Source organism: Lonchura striata, chromosome 2 (genome assembly GCF_050655825.1).
Source record: "Lonchura striata isolate lonStrDom1 chromosome 2, ASM5065582v1, whole genome shotgun sequence".
NCBI classification, from domain to species: Eukaryota; Metazoa; Chordata; class Aves; order Passeriformes; family Estrildidae; genus Lonchura; species Lonchura striata.
In genome coordinates, this window is record NC_140704.1 from 114,850,537 (window position 1) to 114,866,141 (window position 15,605).

At 37.6% G+C, this 15,605-nt stretch overlaps 1 protein-coding gene across 17 annotated transcripts in view; it reads left to right on the top strand.

Annotated features, from left to right (window-relative positions):
• The window catches only part of DTNA (dystrobrevin alpha), a 221,835-nt gene that overhangs the window by 109,176 nt on the left and 97,054 nt on the right, over positions 1-15,605 (top strand). Inside the window, exon 1 of one of the 17 annotated variants that reach the window (XM_085572076.1) lies at positions 6,370-7,423. The exons of the other annotated variants lie outside the window; for them this stretch is intronic. Within the exon in view, the coding sequence (XP_085428202.1) occupies positions 7,416-7,423 (8 nt within the window). The 5' untranslated portion in view covers positions 6,370-7,415. Of the gene's footprint in view, positions 1-6,369; positions 7,424-15,605 lie in introns of those variants that run through there. 17 annotated transcript variants of the gene reach the window in all.

The following is a 15,605-nucleotide window of genomic DNA, read 5'->3' on the forward strand; positions in this document are numbered from 1 at the left end:
AGAAGATTTTTTTTTTCTCTTGCAGACATATGAACCCATTCTATTCCCTTTTTTTTGCTCTAAATGTACCATGCTGGAGAAGAGCCACTCTAAAGTTCACAACCTGTAGGAAGGTTGGCATGCCAGCAGAGGAGAAGCATCAGTCAGTACAGGCCAAGCATGGCTGCAGATATCAGACAGTGCCTTTTGTCCACAAACAAGAGGGTATTTCACCTGACAGGGCTGCAGCCAAAAACTCCAGGTAGATTTCATCAGGCCTCAGTGCCCACTGTTAAGGGGAGAGATTTTAGACATGTTTACTGGGGCTTTGAGTTCCCCACAAGACATTTTCCATAAGATGTTGTGCAGGCTGCATTTGTGAAAGGATATTGTTGTAGCAGCCTGTGTTGGATATCAGCTCAAGGGAGTAAGTGTACAGCAAGCTAAGCTGTAGCAATACTCAAAGTAAATGGCTTCTGACTTTTAGAAGTGTTTGTTTCTATGGAGAGATGTTAATTTTGCCCTTTGTCTCTGTGGCAGAAATTAGAGGAGCAGTGTTCTGTCTGCCTTGTCCCAGGTGTTGATGCTGAGGGAGATTACCTGGGGCATGCAGGGAGTAGAACAGGTACTATTGCATTTTACAGTGGACATCTTCAAGGGACAAGCAGGGCTTGTACTGGGATGTCATGTTTTCAAAGTAAAATTCACAGTGTTAGTTCCAGACAAAAGAAATTCACCACAATATTTTCATCCAGGACTCATGGTAACTCTAGCTAGGAGCCATTAAATGCAAATCTAAGTGCCTGCTCTTCCATCATTCAGGCAGCTTAGCCTCAGCTTCAGAAGAAACCTAAACCCTTTATTTTAAAGAACAAACATTTACTTCCCCATACAATTACCTACCTGGAATATAAGAGGATTGTTTACAGAAGGAAAAAAGAAAAAAGACAAAAATCAAGGAAAAAGAGACATACTTATTTTTTAACTGTAGAAAGGCTGAAAAGTATACTTTAAGGTCCCTTTTTTTCCAGATCGGTACTTTTCCCCCATACATATCAGCATAAATTGATGCATATACTGGAGTTTGTGTTTGATGCTTCCTTTGACTTCAGGAACAAGTAAAATACCTTTGTACCAGGCCAATGATGGTCCAGATGCTGTATTTTGCCTGGAAAGACCAAAAATGTGTATAGAAATCTTTTTCATACATAGAAGTATAGAAGAAAAGGTTGTTCTGAGTAGGTGTTGCATGTGGGAAGCCTAAAAAGTTTAATTTTAAAACGTTTTCTATCCCATAAACATTCAGGTGTTAACCTGTTTTGCAGACAGTATTTGCAATACCAGGGAAACAAACATAAAATGAACACTTTCTTTATCCTGATGTAACAACACGTGTGCAGATGTGACCACTGTTTGTTTGAATGAGGAGAATAAGAAATCTTTCCCTTAAACATTTGAGAGAGTACTGTATTCATTGCTTTTCTAATCCTTTGCCATGTCAAGGACTGAGCAGTCAGGACTAAGATTACGTGATGTTTCATTTTGATCATAGCAAATACGATATTCAAGTTGGATACAGTGTCGATTTTTTTTTTAATGTTTGTACCTGGCTTTTCTATTGAGATTTCAGAGGAAAACAGAAAGCATTCAGATGTGAAGCATTGGATTTGGTGCTCAATATTTTTCCTCTTCAGAGTAGCTCACCTAAAACTATTCCAGTACCTGAGTTTTTGGCAGTGTTCAAGAATTCATCTGATGTCACAAACTGTTGCTGACAGATTCAGCAACTTCCAGGGCCTTAAAAATGTTGGTTTTCCAACTCTTTCTTTAAGTACATTAGTTTATACATTTTTATATGTATGTATTTTTACAGTTTTATAAATATATGATCTTAAAAACTTGAAAGCTTTTTGATGTTTACTAATATCCTCCTTGAGAGAGTGACACTCTTTCTGTTAGAACAATTTCAGCAGAACACTCTGAAATGATCTGACGAATTTTAGTTAGTTGTGTCTCAGCTTTGAGTATGTTTCTTACACACATAACATGATTATCAGAAAAGCAAAATCTTAGATGAAACTAAAGTGTGAAGGGATCCTGTTATTGTTTCTTTTCCCCCTCGTTATTTTGACCTTATTAATGCTGCCAGGTTATTTATAAGCTACATGACTGCTATGCTAAAACCTTTGCAGGCTGACTGACTATCAGAAATTGACTGAATACTTCCTACAGAAGTGTTACCCTGTACTGCTTTTCTGTCTCTCCAAATCTCTGTGATGCTGTGCATTAGAAGGTACAGCCTGAAATAGTTAGGATAATAGTGAGCAATGAATGGCCCTTCATAAAAACAGACCTCCTGCTGCTGGAGATTGCCATTGGAAATCCTTTCAGTGATTCTCCTCAACTGCAGAATAAAGACATGTATGCAAGGGACTCCACCAAAAGGCCTATGCCAAATATTTCAACAGTGCAGCAAAGGTGTTTGTACTCTCCAGCTGCTCTGAAAGTAGGATTGAGTGGCAAAACGGTAAATAAAAAAAATTGTAAGCAGCTGCAAAAAATCTGCCTGAGTCCCCTTTTCATTTAATTTGTGTTGTAAAACACAATTTCAGAGGATTGCTTAAAACCAAGCCTGCAGCTAAATATTTACCCAATGGATTTGTTAAATCTGTTTCAGTGCCTCTGGAAATGAATTCACACCTCTAATTCCTAAATACCCTTTGCCTATAGATGCCTTGTGGGCATCTATAGTGAAATGCAGGTATTAGAAGAGCTGAAATCAGTTGAGATAACTGATAACCTGAGTCAATAAGCAAAGGATTGAGAAGACAGAATGATCTTTTGTCTCTCTGGGGTTTGGAAATGGAAATTTTTGAGCTGAAAAGTGTTTTTTCAGATAATGCTTGAAAAGTATTTTCCAGACCTGTTGTCAGCCTTCCTGCATCAGTTAAGTACCAGCTAATTTAGTCCAAAAATACTGCCCACCAGCACTTCTTCTAATAGCAGTGCAAGAACACCTGAGGAGGCATTTGTGCCAAAAGGCTTTGCCAGACCTCTTTTCTAAGGGAGGAGCAGCTTCCTAACAACTCTAACACTGCTCACAGTCAGCTTGTGTCTTTAATACATTTCACTGTTTTATAGGGTGTTACTGTCATTTCAGTCACAAGTGATAGAGGAGTTTGCCAATTCTCCTGTATTTTTCATGTGTCAGCATTTGGCATGTCTTTAACACATGGGAGATCTGAGCCCAGTGCCCAAAATCCAGCTGGATGGTTTGCTCCCTTCCTTTGCTCTCTGTTTAACATTCACAGGACTAAGGCAAAAAGCAAAGTGGGTAAGCTGTCACTGAGCAGTCTCCTGTTGGACATCACAACCCTGTGATCTAACACAGGGGAACTGAGAATTGACAAATCAGTAAAGGCAAATGGATGGTTTGGGAGAGAAGGGACAAAACAAAGGTAATAGTGAAGGCAGAAAGAGCAGTGGGAGAGTGGGATGTAGCTGCTGAAATAGTCTATTTTGAATATTCTATGTTTAAGAAACTAAATTATGAAATATGTAAGAGGAAAAAAGCATATCCACAAGTGAGAAATGCAAGATGAGCCTCTGTTGATAAAACTCTACAACATGTTATTTTATACCACTGAGATTCGCATCCAGAAATACGTCTGGAGTCTCCATTTCACCTCACTGAAAATAGCATTGGGCCTGCAATATATGTTTCAAAAGATTTATTGGGATAGTTTTAAAAGCCACAGACTGTAGGGCATTCACCATTATCTCTTGAGAGACTGTCTACAGCCTCGTACATCTTTCACTTCAGAGTTCCCCTGTTGCGATCAGACATTTTCTGTGTTTAAATATTATTCCTGTTATTCCTAATTAAACCCTGTATATCACACATTATAATTCTCTCCCTAACATGAACATGAACAGCCCATAGCTGTTTTATTCCCAGCTCATCAGCATTTAACAAAACTGTATAGATTTGAAGTTACTCTCTTCCCAGAATCAGACTCTCTGCTCTCAGTCCTCAGTGTTTTCCTCTCTGCCTCTCTCCTTGCACTTTGTCAGTGGCTTCCAGACAACTTGGTGCCTAAACTAGAATGTAATAGTTGAGTGTAGCTGAACCAGAGCCAAACAGGAGGAGGAGGAGGTCTCTCGCTTCTTACTCTGATGTGATGCATTTGATAAGGCAGACCAAAAATACACTGTTGCTTTCTTACCAGAATACCCAGAAGAATATGAGATGTGCTCTCAGAATTAAGCAAATGACACCTAAGGTGCAAATGTACTTGTTCTTGTTTGCAAATATCATTAACCAGCTTAGCTCAAATCTGCTTATTACCAGCTCAAACACCTTCAATTTAGATGCCTCTGGACTAGTTTAAAGTTTGTCTCCACTTACCAGCAGGGTCAAATTGGACTTGGTTTTGTCCAGGCAGTGGTATGGGTGGAAGGGGCTGTAATTGTCCAGCCAAATTGTAGCTGTTGCAGTTAATTCAAGTCTGTTTTTCTTGTGAAAATCCAGGCTTGTAGATGTTACTGCTCTCTTCAAGGATTCATTAAATACTCTTGCTTTCGTGGCCTAATTGAAGTGCCTCTGCAGCAGCCACAAGTACAAGTACAAGTACTGGGCTGCTGTGGTAATGGCTGTGTGTGGTTAGTGCTTCATACTGAAAGCATCTGTAAAGTGTTTTATCTGCTCAGAACCAATGCATTTCACAGAAAAATTGGTTTGCAACAGTTTGCATTGCTATTCCCTGTCCAAGGATATATTGTGTCATGCAAGCTGCTGGAGGCCTTAGTGCCCCATGCTTTTCTGTAGGATGTCTGTGTGCCTTCACACTGTCCACCTTTCCTCTTCTCCTTCCAGTTGTGAGTCCTTCTCCTAATTGATGGCTGTTGAGTTTTGCAACTGGTCTGTGTGAAATAACTCTTTAAGTCTGGTGGATCTTGGGAATGGCACCATTACAGCTCATACTTCAGTGATTGAGTTTCTCCCTGGAGTGGTTTTTGAGGTGGTTTGCCTAGAATTACTGTGTTGTATTAGAAGGAAAATGAGATATTTTCAAAGGAAGGAGGTGTTGAAAAATTAGTTTGAGGACATTTAGTCTTTGGGGGAACATGACATACAGACATAAAGTGCTGTGTGACAGTGTCTTGCCTGTTTTGGCACCTCTTATTTCCTGTTGTTAATGATACAAATGTCATCTTTCCACAAAAGTTGATGCATTGTGTGCATTGTAAAGCAATGCTTGTGTAGGAGTGTGTATTCTGTCTTGACTACCCTTAAACGAGTGTTTCTAAGAAGTGATCTACTTCATTTCACACAAAGAAAAATCTTTATACAACCATTTGGGGATTTCAAAGCACATCAGGAATCTTTGTAGCCATAAGTGCCAGCCTGCTTAGATGGGCTTCTTCTGGGCTTTCATGTGCTCCCCTTGGCTTTCTTCACATTCCCTTCCTGCCATGGGAGAAGTACATTCAGGGCACTGAAATTTCTCCACACGAGAGTCTCCTTATGAGCCCATTTCTAGTAGGTGAAATATTTATGCAGCATTGGAGAGATTTTTATAATCTATATGTTCTTTTGCAATATAATTAATACTATTTTATTAAAAATGTTCCTCCTCAAGCATATGCAGCACTAACTCGAGTTTAGCGGGGTCTAACCAGAGTTAGAAGTAATGTGCATTATCTGAGAGAAGAGACACAGAAGAGTGAATCAAATGTAGCAGCCTGTTTCTGTTGTGTCCATTTACAAGCACCACCAGCCATTATATTTGAATTTAATATTTCAAGCATTAGCTTTCTGTTCTGGCTTAATATATGACACTATTTGCTACATAATTATATTGTATTTCATTTTCTTCTGTATGCTATTGTAATAATGATATTGCCTAATAAAATAATGTCAGATTTTAATTAGGTTAAAAGTAATTTGTTATATTAAGTTTTTTATATGAGAAAATGAACTAGCTGATAGTGCATATCAGGTTGTCCATTTTTTTTTGTTTGCATTTGCTTTCATTTCCTGATGTTCTTTACCTTTTGAAATAAGGGTGGGTTTTTTTCTTCAATTACAGCCCTCCACAGCCTTAAGTCTAACACACTGATGTTCTAGTGAGGACATAAGATGCCTAACTTTCTATTTATTAAAAGGATAGTTTTGAAAAAATTTCTGCTCCTAGTTAATAGCTGCACCTTTTTAATCATTGAAATAAATTACCTAGACTAGTGTGAAAGGGTATGATAATACTGTGTGAGAGTACTCCAGCAAAGGGAGGCTTAAATTTGCTGGGAGGCAAAGACAGAATTCATTTGCATCAAAGACAGTTTTGGAAGAGAAAACTTGTGCTAACTTTTGTTGTGGGATACTTTAGGAATAACCAGTGATGTAGGAACTGGCATAAAGTGTATTTCTCTTCAGAATTTATAAGAGTGTCATGAATAGCATCTCAACATACATCCAAATAATGAATAGAAGGATGAAGGAGTGAAAGACTGATCTGTTTCCTAAATCCTTCTCTTTAATTCTTAAATTTATTTTGCTTTCAAAGTGACCTCAGTACTCTGTAAACTTCCACATCACATGCAGAGGAGCTGTGTTCTCTGTTACGTGACTAAAGCATATCTTTATTGGGAGATACTGACTCCTCCTTGAAGTGCCATTTCCAAGTACATTCCCTTTTATGTAACCTACTGCTTTTAGGCTGCCCTTTTTTGTTAGACATTTATTAAGAACTAAATAGAAAACCTTTGAGCCCAGATTAGCAGCCCATTCCTCTTCGGCTAAGTATGGTAATCACAATGGAATTCAAGCATATGCTTAGTAAAGATTTTGCAGGGAGGTTAAAGAAAGCTTTTGTTGAACTGGAGCCCATCTTGGCTTTTCTATGTATTCATCATTAGAAGACTCAGAAATTCTTGAATGGATCTGTAATTTCTTGTCACTTAAATTTTATACACATGTAGACATCCCAGTGCTGGTTTTTTCTGCTGATTCTTCTGTTATTACATGGTACTGCCCGCCTACCTGTTCTGTTTCTGCTGGGTGCAATGACTGTATTGCTGTATTGCTTGTGTGGTTATTCATGGGTATGCAGGCAGGCAGTTATGAGACAAGAATGTACAGACCCTGATTTTGGTCATTATAACTTTGGGAGAGTTAGTATCCTAAGTATCTTGAGGATTGAACTTTATTATAACTAAGGCTGCCTAGTGAAATAATTTTAACATTGCATGTGAAATTTCTTTTTCTGCCACAAAATTAGAGACATAGTGGTGTGACCTGCAATGAGATCTGGTACTTGAAAAAAGAATTAAAGTTAACAAGGTGATATCTGCTTTTAAAGAATCATCATTTGAATGCAGCCACCAAAACAATCAAGCTGTATTCCTATTACACAAGGGCCACTCACAGAAGGGATATGACCAGGTAAAAAAGTTAAAATCTTATCTTTCCGTATGTCCTTAAAACAGCTAATTGCTCAAAATGCCTTCTTCAGATATTAATTAGATTGGCCTGGAGGCTGCTTCTACTTGCATTAAGGATCTGATTTCTCTCTGTGTGAGATTCATACAGATACAGTAATCAAAGGTTTCTTTGTCTCAGAAGGTATATACTTAACCCAAATATACTCCTAATTTCCTTAATTCCCATCCTAGTACCATTCTTCTGTCCTAGTGCCTGCTCTCACTGAGCTTCAAGACAAATTAACAGCTACCACTTTGAAAGAGTATATGTGAACTATTTCCTCAGTGCCTCATCATTCTTTCATTTGTAATTTATGTTCTACCTTTCTGGCAAATAGATCTGGAGAGACTTGAAATTCCATGGGATTGTTTTTAAATATTCTTTTTTTTTAAAAATGTGTTGTTTCAATATAGTTCAGCCTTTCTTTTTTATAAATCTATTTGTTGTAACATTTCAGAAAACTGAGAAATGAAAAAAACAAAAGGCATCTGTTTCAGGCATAAAGATAAAAAAACTTAAATACTTCTTGGTTGTCAGTTGTATCATGCAAAACATCCTAGGTGGTAAGATTTTTTAAAATTCTCTGGATCAGTGGCTATTGCATTAATTGTTTGGGTGCCAAAACTTTTCATCAGGTAAGGTTACAAAAGCCAGTAGCCATTCTATTAACTAATTTGTTTGACTACTCATAATACTTAATATTAGTGAGATTTTCCCAGTACATGTGAAGGATCTCAATAATTTCAGCTGTCTAGGAATGCATTTTCTCCTGTGGCTACCATTTGGTTTAATTTAGTTGGTTTTGTAATTCTGAGGACATGAAAGTACCTAGTGTCCTACAGCAAATAATCATCAAATCCGTATTTACAAAAACTGACAACTTGTATTATTAAAATTGGCAGAAGCCAAGAAATGCTTCCTAGCATAATTGTATCACTGGCAGCTTACTCTCAAATGAATTTGGGTTTAATTATGGCAGCACAAGAACTGAAAGATCCCTTTGACTAAGTAGGAGTTTAATTATATTTGATATCCTGCAACCTCCTTTTTGCCTCTACAATGGCAAATGAAAAAGAAAGAGGACCAGACTAGCAAAGTATCAGATTATAAATTAAATGCTTCCTGTGATAAAGCCCTTACAATTTTTTATCCCTTGAGTTTCATTACAGTTTTCTCTATGAATTATGCCTTCTCTAACCAACTGAAAGAAGTAGAACTGCATCTTTGAGTGTTCAAAGATTATCAGTTCTTTATTGATCTTGTCTTTTAGAAAAATAGTTCTAAAAAAACATATTTTGAAGGAAAAGCTACAATGCCAGTGAAATACAGCTCCAAAATGAGCTCATGGGAAGACTCCATAAAAATATTTACACACCAGAAAAATCAGATTTGGTATTGAATATCATCAGCTTTTGTGTCTGAGTTTTGGGGGCTTCTTCTTTTCCTGGAATGTGTTGAGTATAACAAAAAAGAAATTACCATTAGTGGAGGTTATTTCTGGCTACCCCTTAGTTACACTAAGGCTCTGAAAGGCCATATATAAAGGAAATTGGCATCTTCTTTACTGTTTTAAAGTATTTAATAAAATTCAGATTAAATACAACTTTTTAATTGCATTTGAATAGAACTTTGAAATTATGCATTTAAATCTGTAGCAGCTAGGTGGAATCAACCCCTGATCTTTATCAGAAGTGAAGGAGTGAAGCCTTAGAGAAAAGATTTTTGGAGGTGACCAAAATTATTTTATTGGATAATCTTATGCTCTTAAAATATGAAAATATATTTGAAGCACTGAACATTCATTTTCTTTCCATATTTCATCTAGTGAAGTAGTTTCTTGTATTATCAGGAAGGCTGACTCAAAAAGAGCATTCCTAGAAAAACCTATCTAAGCAGTGCCTGTAAGACAGCTTTTTAAAGTTTCACATATATATTTTAAGTGTCAAGTAATCATTTTCTTAAATGTCTTTCATGTCTGGAGTAGTAAGATTCTTTAAGAGTAGTTCTTCACATTGCAAAGAAAAGCTGGAAATTGTACTTTACAAGTACCCATGAAAAGGATAAAAATAAGGATTTTGGCATATATTTAGGCCTAGTTAGTAATATTTTGAATTCCTAAACTTGATAATTTCTAGTGGACATAAAAACAACTGATGTTTCCTTTGTCATGGCATCCTGTAGTAAAGTGCTGATTCCATACAATATTAAAGATGAAATCTGTATATTTTGACTCTCACATTTTATGTCTCAAAATTATGCCTTTTTTTTTTTTTTTTTTTTTATTAATCCCTTCACACTTGTTTTTTAGACCTGAGAGATAAGATTTGCATAGTATTCAAACTTCCTTGAAGACTGTGCATTATGGAAATGAGTTGCATTGGGTGCCTTATTAGGCATTTTTTACAGTTTCTCACTAAGGATACAAAACTCCCAAAAGGGAAGCTGATGAAAAGTATGTTGGAAAATTCTTCCTTAAAAACAAAAACACATTTCACTAAAGGAATAAATCAAGACAGGATTCCAGGTTTTTTGGTGGTATTAAAATTGAAAAATACACCAATAATGAGAAGAGTCAGACTTGCCAAGACTCATGTTGGAGATGAACTTAGCAGCAGACTTAGCAGCAGCTTTTGTTTTCTTTCTTCACCATAGAAGTCTCATCTAGATAAAATACAAGCACACTTTGTAAGTACAATGCAATTATAGCTAACCTCAGGAAAGAGCACTGACCAATTTTATTACAGTGCCAAAGATTAGCCCTGGAATGTAAAGCTACGAGAGGCCTATTAGGGACTTGCTTCATTAGAACATGTAGAACAAGACATTCATAAGGCACCAATAAATCAATTAAGGGGAAGAGGGCTCTGAAATGGCCCTTCAGGATTTTTATTATTAACTACGAGGATTGCTGAGGTTGGTGACGTCAGAAATAAGGTTTTAGCCAGCACTTACTGTCCCTTTTAACTCACTGTTCTGCAGTCCAAGTTCACTTTGAAATAAGCAGCCATAACTATTCTGGTTAGCAGAGCAGAATCTGCCTAACATGGCTGAATTCGGGGAAAACAGGAGAAAATAAAAGATCAGAGGAAAATTTCACCTCTCACATTGACACAAATCCTGCATTAACAGAATCCTAGATGTTGACTACAGCTTTTAAGTGCCTCATAAAGTCATCATTATATAGACTCTAGCAGGCTCTTTCATTTTCATAAATGGAAATTTCTGATGTTGGTAAATCCTAAAAAGAAACAACAGTTTGTTACATATGAAGGACATTTTGATAAAACTGTCCTGAGCAATAACAGACAAGAAGCCTGTGCAGCTGAAAAATGATACTGCTGTCTGCTCAAAGATGGGTTTAAATACTGACCAGCTACATAGAAAATAGATTTGTCAACAGCATAAAAAATAGCCACTGAGAAACCATAACATTTCTCTGCATTCTAATGCTTCTAATTCCCAGAGATATTGAAGCTTCCATCATTTCATGGAAGAAAAAATAGCTTCTATATCAGGAGTTTGAGATTTCCCCACTAGGGAAATAGACTGCTCTGAAAAAGGATGCTTGATCCTGGTTGATATTTTCTACCAAATGGAGGTCCTCTTTCCAAAAGTGATTTCAAAATACTCACTGTTGGGTTTACCAGTCTTGTGGTACAAAACTTCCATCTAGTTGGGTCCCAAAATGCTTCCAAGAGTTTCAGGGCCCCAGAACTCTGTTTCCTATGTGCCTGCTTTGACAGAAAAGCAACTTTTGTCCAGCCTGAAAGAGTGTCAGAAGTGTCACTGGCCAGGATTTGGAGCCTCTCTTTCCAAATGCCCGACTGATTCACAGCCGTCACATGGGACTTGATAAATTTTTCATGCCAGAATTAATCAATTTAAGTGGGCAGTTTTCCTCACTGGCGTGTATCCTGCCTCCCTGGGGCACTTCATCTGTCACAGACAAACGGGATAGGGATTTGTGGAAGTGCTAGTGGGGTGCCTCTTCTCAGACCCATCAAACTGCATGTGCACATGTCATGTCAGGAATTTTTGGGTCTCCTGGGGCATGTGTGGGGCTTTCCAGAGGGGAGTGCCTTCCCCAGCCATATAGGGAACTGCTTCTTTTGATGGTGTGGTGGTTTAACCCCAGCTATAAACTAAGTCACATGGAACTGCTTGCTTATTCCACCACCAGCCCCACCCACAGTGGCAGGTAGAATCAGGGGGAAAAAAATTAAACTCATGGATTGAGATACAAGCAATAATTGAAACAAAGCAAAACATAATAATAATAGTGACTCAGAGGTAATAATAATGAGACAGAGAGAGATACAACCCAAGGTAAATAAGTGATACCCAATACAGCGGCTCACCAGCCACTGACTGAAGCCCAGCCCATCTCTGAGCAGCGATTGGCACCTCCCGGCCAATGGTCTCCAGTTAATATAGTAGGCAAGATGCTCTGTGGTATGGAATATCTCTTTGGCCACTTTGGGTCAGCTGTCCTGGCCATGCTCCCTTCCTGTCATTTGTGCACCTGCTCACTGGCAGAGCCTGGGAAACTGAAAAGTCCTTGACTTAGGGTAAGCACTACTTAGCAACATCAGTGTGATAGCAACATATTCTGCGGCTGAATCCAACACACAGCACTGTACCAGCTACTAGGAATAAAATTGACTGTATTCCGGCCTAAACCAGGATGGATTGGTTTTTTGGAGCTAATTATTTAAATGTAGCATGCATTCCTTTTATCATGCACAGACATAGCTCAAGAAATGGAAATGTAATGGAAATATACTATTTATGAAAAGAATGACATATAGTAGGGGTTAATGAAAGATATTATTTACCCTATAGATACTGAAACAAGAAAAACACTTATTTGTGAGAGAGATTATTGCAGTGCTTATAATCCAAGCAGCCCTAGGAAAGGAAAGATAAATGAGGCATTTAGTTCTTGCCTTATGCAAACTATATGATCTTCCCACTCACATTTTATAAAACAGAAGGGTATATTAAAAAATAGGCCAATTGTACTTCTGATACATGATAAGCATGAAGATGAAATTGTAGTCAAAATAGTTCCAACCAAACTATATTCTTTGTTTATTCTTTTCTTTCTAGCACTCCTAATGTCGTAAAAGTTTTCAGCTTGAAAGATGGGTAAAAATTAAACATTCACACTATCTTTTTCAGAGGCTGGAAATCTCATGCTTGGAAAGATTTCTGCTTTGGAATGTCTGTAATATATTGAAGCCTTAATACCATTCTAATTGGTACCTTACTAATTAGCTTGTGACTAGAATTTTAATTAGATGCACAATAGGTGTCTTCTTACCTGCAGTGGAGGAGCTATTTCCTGGGAAGAAAAGTGAAGGTAAAAGGATAGTGAAAGGAATCCATAGGAGAGAAATATAATCTAATCCCTACTATAAGAAATGTATACGTTAATTAATATTTTTCAGAATTATTTCTCTGGAAATATATTCTGTTTTCCAAAGCACATTAAAGTTTGCTTTATGATTTGCTTTTCTCCCATGAAGAACAAATGGTAATTTTTTTCAGTGATGTGTCTTGTGCTGTGAGCAAACTTGGAAATACTGGAACACAACTGTAGTTAATTAGCTCAGGGCCAGCCCCAGGGAATGAAGTGGACACATCACGGGTTCAAAGCAGGAGTATGTAATCAGAGTTGAAGAGTAGAGCTGTGTACCTGTGAGCTGGGTCACAGGCAACAAGGCTGAAAAGGGAGATGCCCAGCACCTTGACAATGGCATTAGTTGAGCTTGGGCTGTAGCACACTCTGGAGTTAAAAAGGCATGTGAAAAGCTTGGAAGATGCAGCTGAGTGAATTCCTGTCAGTGGGGACTCAGAAGTACCAATACTCTGGTAGACGAGCATCATCTATCACTTTTCTTCTATCAGGAAAAGATAGGTAAGAGGGTTCAAATGTATCTGTCTGAAAATACTGCCACCACTAATGTTCTCATTAGCTTAATGGTATATAGCGTGTTACAGAGAATTTTAGAATTGTCATTTGGGGTGAAGGCTGTTTTGAAATCTGCAAAATATCTAGTGCAAGAAGAGTCTAAAGACATAAATCTGAAGTTCCTTCCTTCTCTGAGGAAGCCTGAGTTGTATATTTATAAATATAAAGTTATTTGTCAGGCCTGGTAATCCCCATAAGCCCCAGCAGTGAAAAGGGTGATTCAATTTCAGAAGATAATGGGACACTCTGAAAAATTATGATCAGGCCCAGGGAATGTTTTTATATGAGATAGGAGATATACTGTTTATATAGGAGATACAAACAGTAAAAATAAAGGGAGGATGAATTGCAGAAAACAGAAAGACAGTTAAAGAATTATTATTTTTCCCCCACACTAAAGGGAGACTCTTAGAACAGGCTTTCTGAAGGAAGTGTAAAATATGCTGTACAATTTGCATGATTTGAAAAATAATTTTTGTTACTTCATTTTGACTGGGAAAATTCTTCTACGTGGTGAATAAGGTCACAGGTGAGCTACATTCCATGCTCTGCAAGATATTTAAAAGCAATAGCTAAGGAATATTTTTCTCCAGGTGTCAATATAAAGCAAGTGAGAATAAAGTTCCATCCCTTATGTTTTCGATAAAATTTGTACCAGTCACTCTGAGACCAGTAATTACTTCACAAATGGTAGAGAACTTTGTGGAATAAGAACAGCAAATTATTAATTGGAGAAACATCTGTAAGATGTAAGTGTCAGTTGTGTCAAGAAGTGGAAGATGATGTCATCCTTGGGCCAAAATCAAATTACCCCAATCTCAGTCAAATAACACATGTAATATGTGGTTTGAAAGCAAGTTATACGTTATGGAATAATGCTGAATATAGGTGAAGTCAGAGAAAAATATGATGGTCTGTTACCAACTCTACAAGCAATAAATACTAATCTAAAATTGTGTTTGCTCTGAAGTATTCACTCAACTGCCCTGCCTAGTAAAAGATATTACCTTTTCAAAAGGCTTTAATAGCCCACCTGTCCTGTGAAATTTTGTCTCCTACTGTGAGTTTCATTAGAAACAGAAAGGAGTGGGGAGCTCAAGCCATGGTTAGTGGAATTATATTGCTTTTAATTTCTTTATGGGAAGAGTTTTAAGGCTTATTCATGTCAAAAAGATTCTACTTCTTGCTGTGTAATTAAAATGCTAGTTGGGCCTGGCATATCTTGAGGTGTCTCATTTTGCAGGGAGGTTTGAGTCTTCCCTGACACCTCCAAGACACCAGCTACCTCAGATCAAAGGCTGAATGACCACTTCTGTGAAGCAGTATCCTGTTATCTCTGCAGAAAGGGATGATATTTTAGCTCAGACTTCATGCCATGCTACACATCCCTATCACTCCTGGACAAATGAGAGCGTACTTTAATATGAAGTGAACTTGAATATCCCTGCAAAGAGGCTGCCTCCATACCCTTTGTCCATGTCCTAGTGGGACTGCTGCTCACATCACAAAATGCCCACCACAGATAGCACTTTAGCAGAGTCTTTAGCAGTGCTCTGAGAATTGAATAGGCTGTTTGGAAAAGGCAATTATAATGTACCACCACTTCATTTGAACAGTGCAGTTTGAAAGGGAAAAAAAAAAACCCACAACAAAACACCTCTTATGTGATTGCTTTTCTGTCTTTGGAAATAAAAGGAAACTGGTTTTCCATCTTGAGTTTGTTGGTGATGGCAGACTTCAGCATCCAGTTCTTTAATCCTTCTTGTTGTATACATATGGAGGTTTGCTGTGGGATACAGTGCAATATTTTTGATTGGAAGCTTCTACAGAACATCTCGTTTATAACCTAGGCAGTGTGATGTTATTTTCCACAGTCTAGTTGACATGAGGAGGGAGATTAAAATGCAGGTCAGAAGTTCTAACCTGACTTGGCAGGCAGGAAAGGCTATTGGTTCGACAGGGTAATTACCCATAGGAAGTGGTGATGCTGACACTAGTTTTAATTTTTTGAGTGCTGCTAAAGATGTTTATCTTCACTCTGAAAGCTTTGGTCTTTTATGGTTTGAATGCTGGCTGTGAGGGAAGCTGTCAGATTGCTCTCTGCTCTATCCAGCAGTAGTGCTCTTCAAAATAGTCGAAAGATTTTTTTCATCTGAAAACAGAAGGAAA